The sequence below is a fragment of the Cygnus atratus genome, chromosome 27, assembly GCF_013377495.2.
Source record: "Cygnus atratus isolate AKBS03 ecotype Queensland, Australia chromosome 27, CAtr_DNAZoo_HiC_assembly, whole genome shotgun sequence".
NCBI classification, from domain to species: Eukaryota; Metazoa; Chordata; class Aves; order Anseriformes; family Anatidae; genus Cygnus; species Cygnus atratus.
In genome coordinates, this window is record NC_066388.1 from 2,173,053 (window position 1) to 2,190,468 (window position 17,416).

The 17,416-nt window shown below is 57.2% G+C and overlaps 1 protein-coding gene across 4 annotated transcripts in view; it reads right to left on the bottom strand.

The window, feature by feature from the left end:
* The window catches only part of BIN3 (bridging integrator 3), a 40,198-nt gene that overhangs the window by 16,489 nt on the left and 6,293 nt on the right, over positions 1 to 17,416 (bottom strand). For 2 of the 4 annotated variants that reach the window (XM_035562830.2, XM_035562831.2), the window contains 5 exons: positions 12,180 to 12,228; positions 5,464 to 5,504; positions 4,783 to 4,844; positions 1,437 to 1,573; positions 1,114 to 1,154 (listed from right to left, as the gene is read on the bottom strand). In XM_035562830.2, coding sequence (XP_035418723.1) covers positions 1,114 to 1,154; positions 1,437 to 1,573; positions 4,783 to 4,844; positions 5,464 to 5,504; positions 12,180 to 12,228 — 330 coding nt within the window. Of the gene's footprint in view, positions 1 to 1,113; positions 1,155 to 1,436; positions 1,574 to 4,782; positions 4,845 to 5,463; positions 5,505 to 12,179; positions 12,229 to 14,406; positions 14,498 to 17,416 lie in introns of those variants that run through there. The other 2 variants (XM_050715794.1, XM_035562832.2) reach the window with 2 other exon arrangements.

Below are 17,416 nucleotides of genomic sequence, written 5' to 3' on the forward strand. Positions count from 1 at the left end.
CCCCGCTAAGGTTTTAGTTCCGAGCGATGAGAGCTGTGGATGGGCACGGTTTGGAGAGGGGTCTGGCTCCCGCACCGAGCCTGGCTGCAGATATATTGCCTGGGGAAGGCCCAAAGCCCTAAATCCCTGCAGCCCCCGAGCCCTGCAGCCCCCAGCCCCAAAGCCCTGAAGCCCCCAGCCCCAAAGCCCCAGCCCCAAAGCCCTGCAGCTCCCAGCCCCAAAGCCTTGCAGCCCCAAAGCCTTGCAGTCCCAGCCCCAAAGCCCTGCAGCCCCCAGCCCCAAAGCCCTGCAGCCCCAAGCCCCTGCGGCCCCAAGCCCCTGCAGACCCCAGCCCCAAAGCCTTGCAGACCCAGCCCCAAGCCCCTGCAGACCCCAGCCCCAAAGCCAGGCAGCCTCCAGCCCCAAAGCCCTGCAGCCCCAAAACCCCCAAGCCCCAAGCCCCAAAACCCTGCAGCCCCCAGCCCCAGGGCACAAGGTCCATGCTCCTCCAGACAGGGGGGTCCCTACATGTCTGCAGTTTCTGAAGCATTTAAAGCATCGTGGAGAGGGCTGCGAGAAGCTTTTCCAGGGTCTTGGATATCCCAACCCTTCACCGGTTATCAGCTGGGGACTGGGAACGCCACCTGGTTTCCTGTCCCTATTCCCCACCTGCCCACTGCCTACATGGCACTACGATGACTTTTTCCTTTTGTGTGGGTATGCTATAAAAACACGGAGTAGCTTTCCCTTAAAGCAAACTAAAAACATTTCCATGCCTCTACGCTTTTTATTTAGAAAACCTGCACAGGAAAGGAGCTCCTCAAACACGCAAGCGCTCGGTGCCCGCAGCGCTGGGCTGGACCGCACCGCCCCGGCCCGCTGCCCGCTCTTTTGCTTTGTCTTTTTTAACTGGAACGAAATGTTGGAAGTAACCAGCACACCTCTGGATGATCCAATGCAGTCATAATCACTCATCCCAGGTGTTCTTTAAAGTACGGATAAATAAATTTGGCAGACCAGGACACGAGCTCTCCGCCTTTGCCACCGAGGGGACGCCGGTTTGTCACGGCGGTGTAAGCAGCTTTAAAAAGGAGCACGGTTATGACAAACACCCGAGACGAGGCCGGTACTTACTTTTTCAAAGGCTCTATGACCGTCTTTTGGATCTGATTCACCTGTCGGAAGCAAGAGGGATGATTACACGCCAGGCTCGTCGGAAAAGCGTTTGCACGGCGCCTGCCACGGGATGAGCGGCACCACGGTGCCCTTTAACCAAAAACGAGCAATCTTTCTCCCGTGCGCTAAAACCCCCGGCACAACCAGAGTCAGAAAAAGCGTGTATGGAGAGTTTGATGGGGGAAACACCTTGGAGGTGAGGACAAAGAGGGAAGGAGGATGCGGCTGGAAGGGACGGAGCTACCCCCGAGCACCCCCTGCCTCCCCAAAGCCACCCTCACCTTCTCCTGGTTGAAGGAGTCCATCCTCTTCATCGCCGTGTCGAAGGCCGTGACCATCTCCAGGAAGCCGGGCTCCTGCTCGCACAGGGGGTTGGACAGCAGGTCCGAAGAGATTTTCACGGCCGACTTGGACATGGCTGAGCGTGGACGGGGCCGGGGGCGTGCGAAGGGAAGCGGAGAGGGACAGGTCTGAGCGGCCGGGAGCTGCACACCCGCGCACATCCCCGGGGAACTCAGCCCAAACCCCGCAACGGGACGGATTCGGGGACCTCTGCACCCAAGGGGAGGTCAGCACAACCTTCCTGGGGGACATTCAGCACCGGGTGAGGGATGAGAAGGGAAAAAACCAGCCATTCATTCATGTAAACACCCCAAGAACTGTTTTTATATAAGTTAAGCCTGCACCACTTTGATGTACGGCTTGTGATGCTGCCAGAAATAATACCAGACTAACAAAACCGCTGTTCTCTTTAAAAAAAACAAAATGTAGATGGTTTTTTTTTATGTCTTTTCTTGACAGACTATTAAGTGTCACTCTCAGGCTCACTACAGCTCTTCCACAATGAGAAAAATCACAGTCCATTAAGTCTTTCAAACAGCTTTACAAAAATATATATCTGAAGTGGATTTAGTGCTGGTGGAAAAGGACCAGACTGACAGGACTGGAAGACGAGGTTTCTCTCTTTTCCTCTCAAAATAGGCACTACACCAAGCAGCAGAGACACAAGCTTGCTAAGCACTTTCCCTCAATGAGCCTCATTTTTCTGCCCGTGGAAACCGACTCCAGAAGCAAGAGGAAAACGCAAAGACCAAAGTCCCTTCAGACCCCGAGACCGCCACCAGGAAATCCAGAAAGGCCAGGTCAGTCTGAAGGGCTTCGGTTCCTGCCCTGCCAAGCCCTTTTGCTCGCTTTCCGTCAGACAAATCCGTCCTCCTACCCATTTGGTCTTCGAAAAGAAAAATTAAACCCCACCACGACAGGGCCTCGACAAAAGACCAACGAAATAACTACGGTACGGAAGGGGAAAAGATGAGCGAAAAGCCAAGCGTCGATACAAAATAAAGAAGAAAAAAACCAAAGCCACGGCTACTAAAAAAAATCAAAAATGTTCTCTTTCGTCAGCACTGCTGCTGGAAGTTATTCAGTTTAAGATCAGAAAGCCAGATGCTCGAGCCGTGCTGCAGAGGAGCTCTGGAAGGGCTCCTACTGTACGAGCTCAGATAGGGAAAGTTGAAGTGGTCTGAATAATGGGGCTTAAGATCATAAATCAGGGGGTTAAACGTTCCGATTTAAAGGTTACACACAATTATACGGAGCTCAGAAGCTAAATGGCTGGGCAGCTCGGTGCAGAAGGAGAGGCTAACTGCGGAGTAACAAAGCTACCGTCTATTACCCCACCATGAAGGGTTTAGGCATTTAAACCTTGAAACAGATGGGCTATAATCCATATGTGTGACCACATCTGAGGAAGGATTTGTGCCAGAACGGGACGGAGTCGAGCACGGCCGAACTCCCTCGGCTGGAAGACAAATGAGTTTCCCTTCCCCAAACGCGTGCTGCAGCGAGGGGAGACGTGGAGAGCAGCGGGGCTGGGCCAGGAGCTGAGGTTTCTCAGGGTGAGCACAAAACTTGGGGTAAAACATCACTGATGTCACCTGCACAGCCCCAAAAAGGCAGCCGAGGGGGTGATGATGCCCCTGCTTATTTAATGTCACTGATCCGGTGGGGAACCTGCACTCCATTTCCCAAGCTTTGGTGTGCAATTCAAGATCCTCCTCCCGTCCTCTGCTCCTTAAGACCCTACTTACTTATTTTTTGGGAAAGAGGGGGGTTATTGATCTTCAGCCACAGCACCGAGTGCTGCTAATAGCCCGTACCCTTTTCCCAGGCATGCTGCTGCAGCGGCTGAGCAAGAAAAGTTTTGCACAGGAGGAGAAATCAGCTTTGTTCGGAGCTGAATCTCTTTTGGCAGAAGGAGGCGACTCCGGCCACCAGGTCCAGCCTGCTAGGGAGGGTTTGAGTGAATAATCAACCCCCTCGGCACAGAGGTACAATGGAAGAAATAAGACACTCGGGAGAATACAACAAAGCTGATGCACTGCCGCAGGCATCGGACACCGGGGCTAAATGTTAGCTGAGCAAGCAGGGCATCCCCTCTGGGCAGTCTGCAGCGCTCCATCGGATTCGTCTCCTCTTCCTTCGGCCATCCTTCCTCGGGCTGCGTTCAAAACCTTCCCTTACACTCACGATTTCATGCCTTTAAATGAGAAATCAGATCTTACTGGATCTGGCCAAGGCTCATTTGTGACTCTGCCATGTAGCAGAACGGAAAAAGAAAGTCCTCCCACAGCTCCTCCGGGACTTGAAATGCTCCATATAAACAACGCCCACTGCAAGGGAGGGGAGGGGAATCCTTCACAAGGAAAAACTTACCATGGATCCCTGACAATGACCAGAGTCCCCAAAAAGGGCAGTTTTCACCCTGGAAAGGACTCCTGGATACCGGTGCCTCTCCCAGTGCTGTGCTGGGAAGGGTGGGAGAGCGTGGGCAAGAGCAGGGATTCGTGTTTATGTCTGGCAATAGCCGAGCACGCACACATACATGAAGGTGAGAGCCTCTACCATGGGAAAACCCCAAATTTGCCATCCCTCCTGCTGGCACGGTGCCCGCTGGGGCTCCTGCCCACTCCTCCAGCCCTCCGTGAGCCCAGCTCCCCGGAGACGTGCAGGACCAATCCAGCCCATACCTGGATGCTGCTGCATCTGCCTCGGCTCCCGGAGCTGGGGGAGCCCGGGACAAACAGGGACGACCCCAAACGACACGCTGAGAAAAGCCAGCTGTGTTTAAAACAGCTCCTCGCTGTGCCTCAGCAGGCTGCCCTGCTCGGCTCCAGAACCAGAACCCTCTGGATCCACTTCTCCCAGCTGCCGCGGCTTTTTTTTTTGGCTTCAACTGGCACGAGATGCCTTCAGCTGAAGCATCTAAATGGGCACTGCTCAACACTACAGGCTCCTCCTGCCTGTCCGACATGAGAACCGGAATAATTTCTCCTGGTTTTCAGTCCTAGAAACTGAGGCAAAGGAAAGAAAGCGACTCGTCCAAGGCCACACAGCCAGGCACAGCCCGAGAGGCACGGCCTCAGCCCCCAACACGCTTCCAGCTCCCCTGGTTGAGTTGCTGCTCGGCAGCCCTCGTGCAGATGGCCTTGTAACTAAGAAAACTGAGTGGGACTGAGATCTAGATTTGTTTTCCAGGCTTGTCACAGATTACTCATGTGATCTCGAGAAAGTCACTTCATCTCTTTGTGGCCAAGTTCACAGTCTATGTATCCTACAGTCACATACCCAAGTCTGCATCTGTGCTTTTCTTCATATCCTTCTGAAGTTTTTTGGTCTGATCTTCCAATCTGAAAGATGGAAGAACAAGGCAAAGCCTGAAACTTGGAAAGAAACAAACCGGAGCGCATCATGCATGCAACAAATCATTTACGTGCCGAATGTGCTGGCTTCTGTCGTGAGTTAAAAATATCCAGGCAGGGCTCTACGAAGTTCAGTGCTGCCCAACCTTTTCTGGTTACTGTCAGATGGTTTTTCCCCCTTTTTCGTTTGGTGATCTCTGGTTCAAAGCCACATATTTTCCTAAGTCCTTACGCTTGCTTACAAGCAGTAAAGCCAAATGCTTCCAGATGATAGCTGTGAGCTTACGTGACACGGTCGGCGTGGTAAAAACAATCCCTGTCCTCGGAGGTGTTGGGCTCTTTGGTAAGCCTCCAGTATCCCGGGAATTTTACACCCTCTGCTTCACAGCTGCCCTAATCTGCAAACCTCAACCCCACTGCAAAGACGTCTTAGGACACCTTTGGACACCCAGCCACTGAAGAAACCCCAAACAATTAGAAATTACAGGGCAGGGAACGATTTGCTAGGAAGAGCATAACCGGCTAACATTTCCTGGGAAGATGCAACGAGAGGGCACAGAGGGAGGTATGCTGCTCGTCTTGTTTTACCGGTACGCTTCGTACTTACTGCTGCAGCTTCCCATATTCCCTTTCAAAGTCTCTCTCCACCTGTGGGAAGAACAGAAGGAAATCAGCTCAGAAATACTGCAGGGGGGCGCAGGGGGGCAGCGACCTGCCTGCTCCGTGCCCGTGCCTCGGGAAACGCCTGCACGGACCTGGAGAAGCATCAGCCGTAAGGGGAGCTACGCTTCCAAAGTAGATCAAGTCTTTTATTTTTTTTCCCCCCAGACTATCTCAGAGCAGAAGACATTGCCACCGGCTGCGTCAGCCCATTCCGAGGATGCGCTCCAGCACACGAGCTGGAAGCTGGCGGCGGCAGGGGGAATGCCTGGAAAGCAGGGAGGTGGCAACGCCGCAGGCGCTGACACGGGAGCTCGGCTCCTGCACCCCCTGAGCTGCTCCATGCTCATGGGGACGAGCCCGATTCCTCTTCCAGAGGCACGAATATCCCCAAGGCAGAGAGGATCTCCTCCCCTCTGCCAGCATCGCGCTAAGGACCACAGCGGCCAGCAGCCAGACCCCCATGAGCCGCTCGCTCATTCCCCCTCCTCGAAAGGACAACTTTTCCCCCCCAAAAAACCCCTCAATCCATTCCTGAGCCCTCCAATCCCCCGGACTGCATCCTCCGAGGTGCCCCTAGGTACGCTCCTAGGACACATTCCTCCGTGCTCCTGCAGCAATTCCCTGCAATGAGCTCCTCCAGCTGCAGCAGGGGTTCGCGGCACCTCGCATGAGCACGCAGCGCAGGAGCTCAGCCTTCCCCCCGTGCTACATCGCCGACTGCTTCCTCCTACTTGCTAGCTGGCAGCGGCTCTCCAGCGATACGAGATATTTTAAGGAGCTTTCCTTCCATGCGGTCTGTTTGAACACACACTTAAACATTCACTCCACACACCTCGGCGACCGAACAAGCAAATGGCTTTCGATTGACCAGCCAAGAGTAAACGCGCGCGCTTTTGTTGTCATGGGATCGAGAGCGGGTTCATTTGTGTTGTCAAGCTGCCGGGCTGGGAAGGCAATGCAAGCAGCTAGGACGGGCAGGACCCAAAGGTTTGCTCCCAGCCTTCGCCCTGCCCTGAGGGGTTCAAACCCAGGGTAACAGCGGGGTGTGAAAGCAGACCGCTTAACGTGGATATTTGCTTTGGGATCAAAACTGCTGTAAGACCAATATTTTACGAGGGAGCCCAGTAATCTCGGTTGTCTTAAAACCACCCTTTTGAAGCATCTTTTTGCTCTTTTCAAACCCTCGGGGCTGGGTGACAGCAGCCCCACGGGGTGCCGCGTTTCAGCCCCGTGCCCAGCGGCCAGCTGCCCTCACCATCGGCTCCCGCCATCCCAGGGATGCACGCTGGCTCTCCCCGCCGACGAAGGAGCTCCACCGAGCCCCAAATCCCCTCCGTGCTGCTAAAAACGCTCGCTGGAGAGCAGGCACGGGGCGGTGTGGGGGCAGCTCCCACCACGGCTTCGCGGTTCGGCAGCAATCCGCAGCAGCTGGCGCCTGGAGGTCAGGTACCCGGCACATAGCAAAAAAAAAAAAAAAAAATCGCCCCCCGTTTTCTACGGCTGTTCCGGCTGCAAAAATAACCGCGGAGTATTGCACTCTATTTATATGTCCTAGGTGTGAATTGTTTTGGTTGCAAAGCAGCGACGGGTCAGGCGTGACTCAGAAAGACGTCCTCTGAAGGCTGGCCGTGTCCTTTCCCCGGCACGGAGCTCCAGCCCCCGACACGAGGGTCCTCCTCGTGTCAGCCCCTCAAAAACCCGAGGTTTGGGCCGTGAAATGAAATTAACTGGAAAAACCCACAGCGCCTGCTCCCTCCCTTCTGCTGCTCCCTTCCCTTCTTGCTGTGGAGAGGAACAGAAGTGAAGGCGCCCAAAGGATGGGAAGGAAACCTCGATATCCACACCCTGCACCCCTGCCTCTCCCAGGACCCCCAAAAATTCCCCAAAAACACCCAACCTGCTTTGCCCGCGTCCCTCCCACATGGGACCGAGGTGAATCTCCCTGGCAGCTCTTCAGCTGCCCGGCCTGACTCACGTCTCCAGCGCCATCTCTGCGGAGACAGCTGCCCGAGGATTGCTCTTATTTTTCACGCCCACAGGAGCAACTGGCTACCCGTCGGCGCCGTCTGCGCGCTGCTGCGGCCCTCCCGAGTCATCGCCGCTCGCCTTGGCATCGCGGGAGCCCGGGGATGCTCCAGGGACAGCAAGGAACAGGGTCCCCAACGCGCTGCTTGGATAAAAACCTGCTCTTGACGTGCTCGCGCCGTGCAGATTTATGGAAGGCAACAAGTGATGGATGAGCGGCACGTGGAGCGAGCGAGGAGGGCAGGCTGGGAGCGAGCCGAGCACGTTTTGCTAGCACACAGCAATTCCTGCTCCCAGGAGCTATCAGCAGTGGCCACGCAGCCCCGACACTCACGGCAAAAGGCTACGGATAGGATTAGCGCGTTAAGGGTAACGAGAACAAGAAGGACAGGCAAGAAAATTACAATATCCCGAAGGGAAGCTGCTGTAACGTTAAAATAATCCCACTTCTCCGCAGCCGCTTTCTGAAACCTCCAAATCGAAACGTGTTTCTGTACCGAACGCTATTTCTTCTAGGCATTGCGGGCTACTTAATGCAGAATCGCTTTCTCTGGCTTTTTCTTTAAACCTACACAAGGAACGACGAGTTCTTAAAAGCACCGAAGGAAAGCGGTGCTCTTCTTTCTCACCCACTTATTTTTGTTTGCAAACACCGGGCCCTCCACCCGCGATAACCTCCCTCCGCTTTCAGGGCAGTATCATAATCGACACCATGGTTACGAGGCAATGAAGCAAGACCAAAGCCAACACTACAAAGAGATGGAAATAAGGGACTGTGATGAACCTCCTTACTCCCCTGAGGTTAATTTCTCTTCCCGGAGGAGGAGGACTAGCTGATTTCTACACGTTCCAGTGGTCTCAGCCTTTTCACGGGCCTTGGGAGAAAGCAGGAAGCAAAGGCTTCCTCCTCCCTCCTCTCCGAAAGAAGAAAGCCACGTAATTAGGCCACGAATTCTGCCACGACCTGGAACTTCTGCTGAGCTTTTGTCGCGCCATCAAACAGGGGGAGAAGCAGGGCAGAATCCGTGCGAGTATCACGGGGGAACGATCTCTGCGCATCCAAGCGGAGCCTTGAGCCAAAGCGATGCCCTGGGTGTACCTGGGACTCCACGGGCCAAGCAGCGAGCTCTCCAAATCCTCCACCCAGCAAGCTGGAGGAGTGCCCGGTGCTCCCAATAAATGCTTGAAACGCTAAAAGGGAAAAAAAGGAGCAGCTCCACCTGCAGAGGTGGGTTACATCCTGCCGAAGACTGAACGAGAAGAGCGAAAAGGAGCGAAACGCCTGAACTCGGGTCACTCGGTTTCACCCCACCGCCGTCTCCTCCGTTTTTTGGAGATTTCCAGCTCTCTGGTGGGGCCCGATGGAAAGAGGCAGCCGGCAGGCAGCCGCACGCAGCGGAATCCTCCTGCTCGCGGAGCTCCGCTGCCCGCCGCCCCTGGGGAGCCCAGCGCTGCCGGGATGAGTCAAGGCGGGGAGGCTTGGCAGGCTGGAGGGCTCGGCTCCGCTCCCTGCCAAGCTGACTCACCCCAGGTTAGCTCTCCATCTGAGTCAGGCCGGGGTAAAAGCCGGGTGAGACGGAGGGCCCGCGCTCTGACCTCCCCCATCCCGAGCGGGGACGAAGCCCCCGGCTCCCCCCCGGCCGCGGGTGGGATGCGGCGGAGCCGTCTCCGCGCCCCGCGGGGACACGAGGCCGGCTCCGTCTCCCAGCTAGCTGCCGCCTCGCATCACCCAGGCCCCGGTGAAGAGCAGGGGACAACCTCGGGGTGACACCGGTGAACTTCAGCCCGCCGGAGCCGCAGCGGAGCTCGGGCGACAGCCGCGGCTCCGGCGTAACCTCCGCGTGGACGGAAGGCGTCCCGGGGGAGGGCAGGGAGACCAGCTCTGCCCTAAGAGGCTTCAGCTCTGCGTTCGGAGCAAGAAACGTTCTGCAGAGAGATGTAACTCTAACAGGTTTAAGTCCTCTCGCTGGGCACGGGTTTAATCGGGCCGCGGCACGACGTCCCCTGCGCCCCCACCGCCGGCGGCTCCGCTCGGCGCATTAGAGCCCCCGCGCCCCGGCGCCAGCTGCTCTTTGCAGGGGAGAGGAGGGGAGAGATTACGCCGTCTGCGAGCGGATTTGCCCAGGTTAAGGTGGAGAGGAGGCAGAGGCACGGCTCGGGGGGCGGGAGAGCACTTCAGTTCACCAGCCGCTGCTTTCTACGGGGGTTTCCTTCCACCTGAAGAGCTGAGCCGCGGCTGACACCGTGCCCTTCTCCGGAGGATCAGAAGCGAGTGGGCACAGGGAGTCATGACTAATCGCCTCTGCAACCCAGACAAATTGCCTTTCAGTACTACTACCGGCCTAGATCTGACACCAACCCAGGCATCGTTTCATCAAAAAAAAATAATAATAATAAAAAGAAACAGAAAAAAGAAAAAAAAAGGCTTGCTGGTGAGCTCAGCCTCCCTCGGCAAAGCGATCCTCCCCTCTCCTGCGCTCGAGCTACGGAGAGCCAAATCAGTCAGATGCTAATAAATGTTGTGTGGTTTTTTTTTTTCTTCTTTTCTTTTCTTTTCTTCTTCTTTTCTTTACCCCCCTCTTTTGTGGTCCGATCTCCGTGAGTGGGAGATCTTCTCCCCGCAACCACTTCCCCTCGGACCGGCTCGGGACGCGGCGCTGGCGGTGCCGCACCTTCCCACTTCCTGCAGCGGGCTCCGGAGGCCGACATCTGGAACATCACAGGCCACGAAACCAGAGCTCAGCTGCCACCGCCGCTCCCCGAGGCCCCCGCAGATGGAGAAACCTCTCAGCCTGCAGCCGGGAGCTAAAACCCGGGGGCCTCGAGCCGGCCGAAAGCTGCGGAGCAGCCCCAATGCTTCCACGCCACGGAGCCAGGGCGAGCGCGGGGCTGAGCGCCTCCTTCCCGGGGGGAGATGGGCGGTTTCCTGCCGTTTGTTCCCCTTTGAAGGGCTTCACCTCGTGCTTACTGTGAGGTTACCAGGCTCTGGGCTTCCTATTTTCGGCTCTCCACGGATCTGCTGCCTGCACGATCGATAAACGGGGGCCACGTCAAAATCGGCGCCCGGCTCGCACAAAAACTTGCTGTGCTTCTTTGGGGAAGGAAAGGAAAAGGCCTGGAAACGCTGGTGCTGCCGAATGAACCCCTGCCTGCCGGATATTCTGGGCTGTTCTATTTAATACACACACATGTATACATATCTATATCTGTATCTATAAGCAACGCCTGCCAACTGCCTCCCAACCGCGCACGGCAGCGGCTCGGGGGAAAGCAAGCTCCCCAAAGTGCTTGCAGGGCAGGGAAAAAACAGCAAGAGAAAAAACAAAGTCAACCAGGGCGGGATGGAGACGTCCGAGGAAGCTGTCCAGGTCACCCCGAGCTGCAGAGCGGGTGGTTACTGCAACAGCAGGAAAGGCTGCCGGGGTTGGAAATTGAGGGTGAGAGGCAAAATCTCAGAGCAGGGCAATGCGGGGGTCCCGAAACGAGCAGGATTGGGTGCTGAGGCTGGCGGGCTGCCTTCATGCCCAGCCCAGGCAGCAGCACTTTTCACCTGGTGGCCGCCAGCCCCGCAAAAGGGCAGCGGAAGAGATGCGAAAATCCTCGAGGGATTTCAGCGCTCCTTGACTTGGTTGCCTGCCTGGCTTGAATTTTGTGCCGACAGTTCGGAGCCGTTACAGAAAACTGCTGCTCCACGGCAGCACGCGACGAGAAAAGCCTTAAAATAAATAAAAAAAATGAGAACTGAGCCATAAAGGGAGCGGCAGAATTAGCCCCTGGAGGGGGGGGGGAAATGGCATGTCCCAAGGGGAAACTGCCCCAGAACCGTGCGTGCCCACGCGCCCCGAGGGATTAGCGGCGACGATGTCCCGGCGAGGCAGGACCAGCGCCGTCGGTCTGTTCGGGGGATTAGGGCACCAACGCCGTTATAAAGACGAGGTCTCCCCCGTGCTCACTCTGATTTTACAGCAGGTACGCGGGATAGCTTTCAGGGGCAGGTCCCGAGAGCTGCCACAGCTTTTCTGCACGGGACAAAGGCGAAGACCATCTGCTCGAGAAGGGAAAACACCGCAGCCAGCTGCGAGGAGCAGCGCTCGGGGTAGGAGCCTCGAACGCCCGAGAATACAAAATGCTTTTTTAATTTGCTTTTAAAGCAAATGCTGTGCAGCACAAATTAATTCACGCCCGAGCACTAAGCATCTCGGCTTATAAGCCTTTCTTTGGAAACAGTTATATTCAGCGAGCTGAACCACTCCTCCTCCTCCATCTGCTCAGCAAGGCTGAACAAACAAGCCATTGCTGAAAGAAGGAAGGAAGGAAGGAAGCCCGTTCAGCCATCTCCAAGGAAAACCGTGCCAGACCAAAAGAGCTCTCTCCCCTCGTCCCCCCCGGCCCCGAAAAGGGAGCGGATCCCGAACCGAAATCCTCTCCCAGCTCGGGACTCCCCCTCACTCCTCGCACGAGGAGCCGGGCGCTGGTCAGAGCCCGCAACAGGTTTCTGCTCGCTCCCATCTCCCTCCCACGCGCGCGCGCACACACACACGCGCTGGCAAAATGGGACGAGTCAAAGTGCTGGCTTGACTCATCAGCCACATGATCAAAGGCTGGATCTAAAAAAGGGGGAATCGGTTTACTCACTGTCTTGGGTACAATCTGTTTCTTGGGCTGCCCGATCTTGAACGGTATCCTGGAAAAGAGAGGAAGGAGAGAGGGGAGGAGAACGGGTGAGCGGAGCCGGCCTCGAGCGCGGCACCGCAGCAAAAGCCCGGCTCCGCCGGCCCCGTCCTCGGCGAGGGGTCCTGGGGTGAGCCGGGCTGGATTTTGGGGGCGGGAAGCCTTGCACGAAGCGTGCTTTCCCCCCCCCCAACAAGAGCCCCTTTTCCTCCGGCTCGCTGCTCTCCAGCCGCCGCCGTCCCCTTTTCCCTGCCCCGGCGATAGGAAGAGAGGCGAGGGATGCTGCAGGCAGTCCTTGGCACGGCGAGCGGCTGGAGAACGCGCCACGCTTCCAAACAAATCTGAAGGGGAGGGGAAAAAAAAAAAAAAAAAAAAAAAAACACAACACAACACAACAAACCCTGTAAATATTTAGCGAGAGGATATTAAAAAAAGTAACAGCCCGAGTGTCTGGAGCTGCAAGCCGCTTCAAAGGATTTCTCCGGTACAACAGCTGTAGGAGCGGCTCACCTGCCAGCCTTCATTCTTAAAATCCCTAATATGGTTGCTAGTAAAATCTGGGTTACCTAAATTGGTTTCCCCCACGCGAGCTAGCTCGGAGGTGAAGAGTACTCGAAGGAAATCACGCGCCGTACGGAAGGGTGGCTCGGTCAGACGGTTACAGCCAGGCGGCCACCCCGGGAATGACTGGGTTTCTTCCCCTTATCGGGATCATAAAAAAACCAGGAATGCAAGTGCTGTCTTCGGCGGGTTTAATTAAGTCAAAGAGGTTAAAGCGTCGCGTCCAAAATCTGCCAACGTGTGCCATTTGGGGCATTACGTTGCTTCAACCAAACCAAAAAACGTGGTCCCGCAAGACAACGCCAACCCCTCTTCCCGGAGATGCCTCAACTGGAGCACTCCTACGGCTCCTCTGCAACCACATCCCAGCCCCAATTTTTTGGGGGCTCTTCCTGCAGGGTGTCAGAGCCCCCTCGGACCCCGCTACCCAAAACCTGGGCTGCTGAAGGGCACGGCAGGACCGGGGTTTGGCCGCTGGCCGGGCCGGCTCCTGGCTCCCGAGCTCGCTCCGCTCGCAGCCGGACACGGCCAACGAGCGCTCGGCTTTCCACGTGCTCCTCACCAGCTTTACTCACGAGTTCCCACGCACCAACGCTGCTACCTCTGCTCCATCAGACGGCTGGAAGCCTTCCTGCCAGCCACCCCGAACCCCTGGAAATCCTTTTATTTGTAGGGCATTTTGTAAAACCAGTGCCACGCTCCGCAAACACCGCGCGCGGGGGGAAAGCGCCCGCCACGAAGCCCCATCGGCTCGAGGGAAAGCCAAAACGAGGTTATCCAACCCCCCCCCCCATCCCTCCCTGCCTCCCTTCGCCAAGCTTCGGCATCGTTTTCCAACCAACGGTGTAATTAGCCGCCGGTAACGAAGCCGGCCCTCAGCCCGTAGCGCCGAGCGGCTCGCGGAGCAGCGGCCAGCCTGAGTCACCGGGCTTAAATTTAAATTTTCTGCAGAGCTTCCTGTTTATTGTTCTCCGGTTCAAGTGATATAATTTTAGGGTTTTTAACCCTTTCCAGCTCCCGGGGCATGCCGGGCAGCCGTGAATCACACTTCTTTTCTAAACAAACACTCGCCTGGCATATAATTACCCCGTCAATAACCGGGTGTGCGGTGCCTTACAGGAAGAAAGCGTGAAAAAAATAAATAAATGAAGGATTTTGCTTTCTGTTTTCCTGCACGGGTCAAATATAAACCAAAATGAGGTAGCTCCCTTCTTCTCCCAGGCACAGGCTGTCCTGGAAGCCAGGTGCCGTCACTAGATGTTTTTGGAAGTGACTGCATAAACCCGGCTCGGTGGCAGGAGGAGAAATCCGCACTGGCTCAGGCTGGGAAGGAAGCCAGGACGAGGGAGCTGTGGGCTGCAGCCAGGCACGGCCGAGCAGCGATCGTGGGGGGGAAAAAAGGCACAATTTGGGGAAAAAAAAAAAAAAAAAGAAAAGACGTGGTCTTCAGGGTGAGCAGCCGAGGGTGCAGGGCTGGAGATCCCGGAGCTGCGGCCGGGCGGCGCAGCTTAATTAAAACGGCAATTACAGCGTGGTCGGCGCGCTGCCGCTCCCCTCGGTGCCTCGAATCAAGGAAAAAAAAGCAGAAAAAAAAAGAGGGGCGAGAGGCAGAGCGACGCCACGAGCCCACCTGGAGCCGGCTGGAGGGAGGAGGAGGAAGAGGAGGAAGAGGAGCAGGAGGACGAGGAGCAGGAGGACGAGGAGCAGGAGGACGAGGAGCAGGAGGACGAGGAGCGCAGCATCTCCCGCACGGGGTCCGGCCACCCCGCGGCACCGGGCGGGGGCTCCCCTCTCCTCCACGCTGCAGGGGGAAGGAAAAAAACAAAACAAAACAAAACAAAAGCAGCTGAGGTTTGTTGTTTTGTTTTTCCCCAGAACAAAAGGAAGTCAACAGAGCGCTGCATGCCGCTCCAAATCCACTTTGAAAGAGTAAATATCCCCCTCAGCGCCGCGATGCCGGTCGCTAATTAGGACTGTCAGGGTGAAACCTCCGAAAAGCCACCCTGCGCAAGGAGCGTCTGCGCGCCACGGCGCCGTCGTCGCTGGGTCCCAACTGGGGGCAATTTCCCGGTTTCCAAACCTTTCCCCTTCCACGCCGATCTGCGGGGATGAAAAAAGACGCACGAGCAGGAACAAAAGCAGCGAGGGAGAGAAAAGAGGAGATGCTTTTAGCCGAGATTTTTAAGTAAACGAGAAGCCGGGCGCTCAGGACCGCGGTGGCAGGGCGCTGCTGGCGGCGGGGACTCGGTGTCCCCTGGGGCTCCGCGTCCCCCCCCTGCAGAATTTGGGTGACAGCAGGCACCCGACGCTGCAACGCCGCAAGCAGCCACGGCAAAAGAAATAAAAATGAAGAGGGGTTTTGTTCTGGTTGGAGACCGTACAAAGGGCCCTTTGCGAGGAATCCCGGGGAGGTGGCTTGGTGCCGCGAGCCCCCCGGGGCGACGGGAGCTTTGCACGCTCCCAGGGGGACAAAAATCACCCCAAAATGCGGCCGCGGGTCTGCACGCCCCGAGGGGAAAGCAGAACGGGCGCGTTTTTGGTTTCTGCTGAGCGAGAGGAAGCCGGGGCTGTGTTTGGGGTGTGAAATCCCTTGAAATCGTGTTCCTGAAGAGCGCGCGGGCTGACTCACAGCAGCGTTCCCCCTCCGGTCGGAGCCAGCCCCTCGTCCCCCCCCGGGGCTGGCCGGGGACACGGCGGTGACTTCTGCGAGGCTGATGGAGCTGGGACGGGAGGGAGGAGGGCGAAGCACCGAGGGGAGGGGGTGGGAACGGCTTAAAGTCGGAAAAAAAGTGTGGGTGGAGAGAATCCTGCGAGCTTCTGCTCGGGGATGTTCAGGAACCCCAGGGAGGGGAAGGTGGGAGAAGCTGTGGCTAATTTTCTCTGAAGTTTTCCCAGCAATGTCACATATTTACTTGGCTTTTCCACGCACAAACCCAGGGCCGCGCGCAAAAAAAAAAAAAAAAGAAAAAAAAAAAAAAAAGCAGCGAATTCTCCCCGGGATGCACGAGAGAGTCAGAAACGAACCCCGCGGGCTGGGGGGAGCGCAGCTCACCGAGCCCTGCGGGGCCCTGGGGATTAAAAGACGGAGCTCCCACTCCGCCGCGGTCCCCTGGAACGAGGCCGGGCAGGGACCGCCAGCCCAAAACCGCTTTAATTAGCGAGGAAAACGTCTTTAGGCTGCGTCCGGCGAGCCGCCAGCCCGTGGGACCACCCCGAGCACGGCCGGCTTGCAGAAATCCCCTCTCCAAAAAGCGAGGGGCGAGCGGGGAGCTCTCCGCGGAGCCCCCGGGGACGGACGGACGGACGGACGGAGAGGGCTGAGTGGGAGGAAGGCTCTCGCTCGCAGCACATCTCGGACAGCCCGTCGAGGTTGATTACCCGGACGCTGAGGCAAAGCGACACCGAGCCACCCCGATCAAGGGCGAGCGGGGGCCGAAGCGGGGCGGCGCTGGGGTCCGGCCCCGCGGGTCGCGCTGCCGAGGTGGCACTCAGCGGTGGCAGGGGTTGGTTCTCATCGAGAACACGGCCACACGTCAGGCTGTCAACCCAACGAGCCTTTGGGGAGAAACGCCCGCTTTCCGCGGAAAGCTTCGGGGTTGGGCCGGTTTTTCGGTTGGGTTTCTGGTTTTGTTTTTTTTTTTTTTTTTTTTTTTTCCTTCCCCCCATCAAAAAAAAACAACAACAACAACAAAAAAAAAACCCAAGCGCCAGCAAAACAGCGTAGCCTGGACTTCGGCCAGAACTATTCACTGCTTGAATTTCCACCAAAATTTCCACCAAAAAACATTGAGTTTTTTCACCGGAATGAAAGCTCCCCGAGCGCGGCCAGACCCACGGCGCTCAGCACCCTGCGCTGAGGACCCCGGCGAGCCTGGCTCGCGGCCGCGGCTCCGCTTTGCAAAACCCTTGACCGCGCTGAGAGCTCCTAGAAAATACGATGCCCACCTCCGAACCCCCACAGAAGCCAATTTGGGGCTGAAAAACCGGCCCCGAGCCACCCTAAGACCCCCCCTCTGCCAGGGTCGGGGCAGGGCGCTGGGCCAAGAGCTCCCCTTCTCCCCGCTGGTGCCCACGCTTTGGAGAGGGCTCGGCGCTGGGTGCAGGGAGACAGCGGCGTGTGAGCAGGGCTGCAGGCTGCCTGGGAGAGATTGAAGTGCTCCTGCACGCGCCAGCAGGTCGAAAAAAACCGGGAGAATGGCGAGGGAATGACTTCTGCTTTCTCACCGGCGGACTGCAGGCACCACCTCGGGGTCCGGAGGGAGCTCTGTCCCCTGGAGCGGTGCCTCCTGCGCTCGGGAAAGCATCAGAAGGGAAAGGCAGAAACTCCTGGAAGAGTCAGAAACCGTCCCGAAAGCTCTGCGCCTGCACAGCCCCGAGGCGCCGCCGGTGCTGGCACCACCCGGGGGGTCCCCGCGCTGCCAGCAGGGGTTGGCCAAGGGGAAGAGGAGCAGGAGCAGCGCGACCGGTGCCGGTTCCTGCCGCCGCGTCCCCTCTCCCGCCAGCCAAAGCGGCGTTTTGCGATGCCACGGGGGAAAGCAGGGCACCCCAAAGCCCCGGAGGTGTGAAGGCAGCCCTAATATTGCTCGAGGAAGGGCAGTGAGTTTATCATCGGGTCGGAAAACAGGACCCAAAGAGAGGCG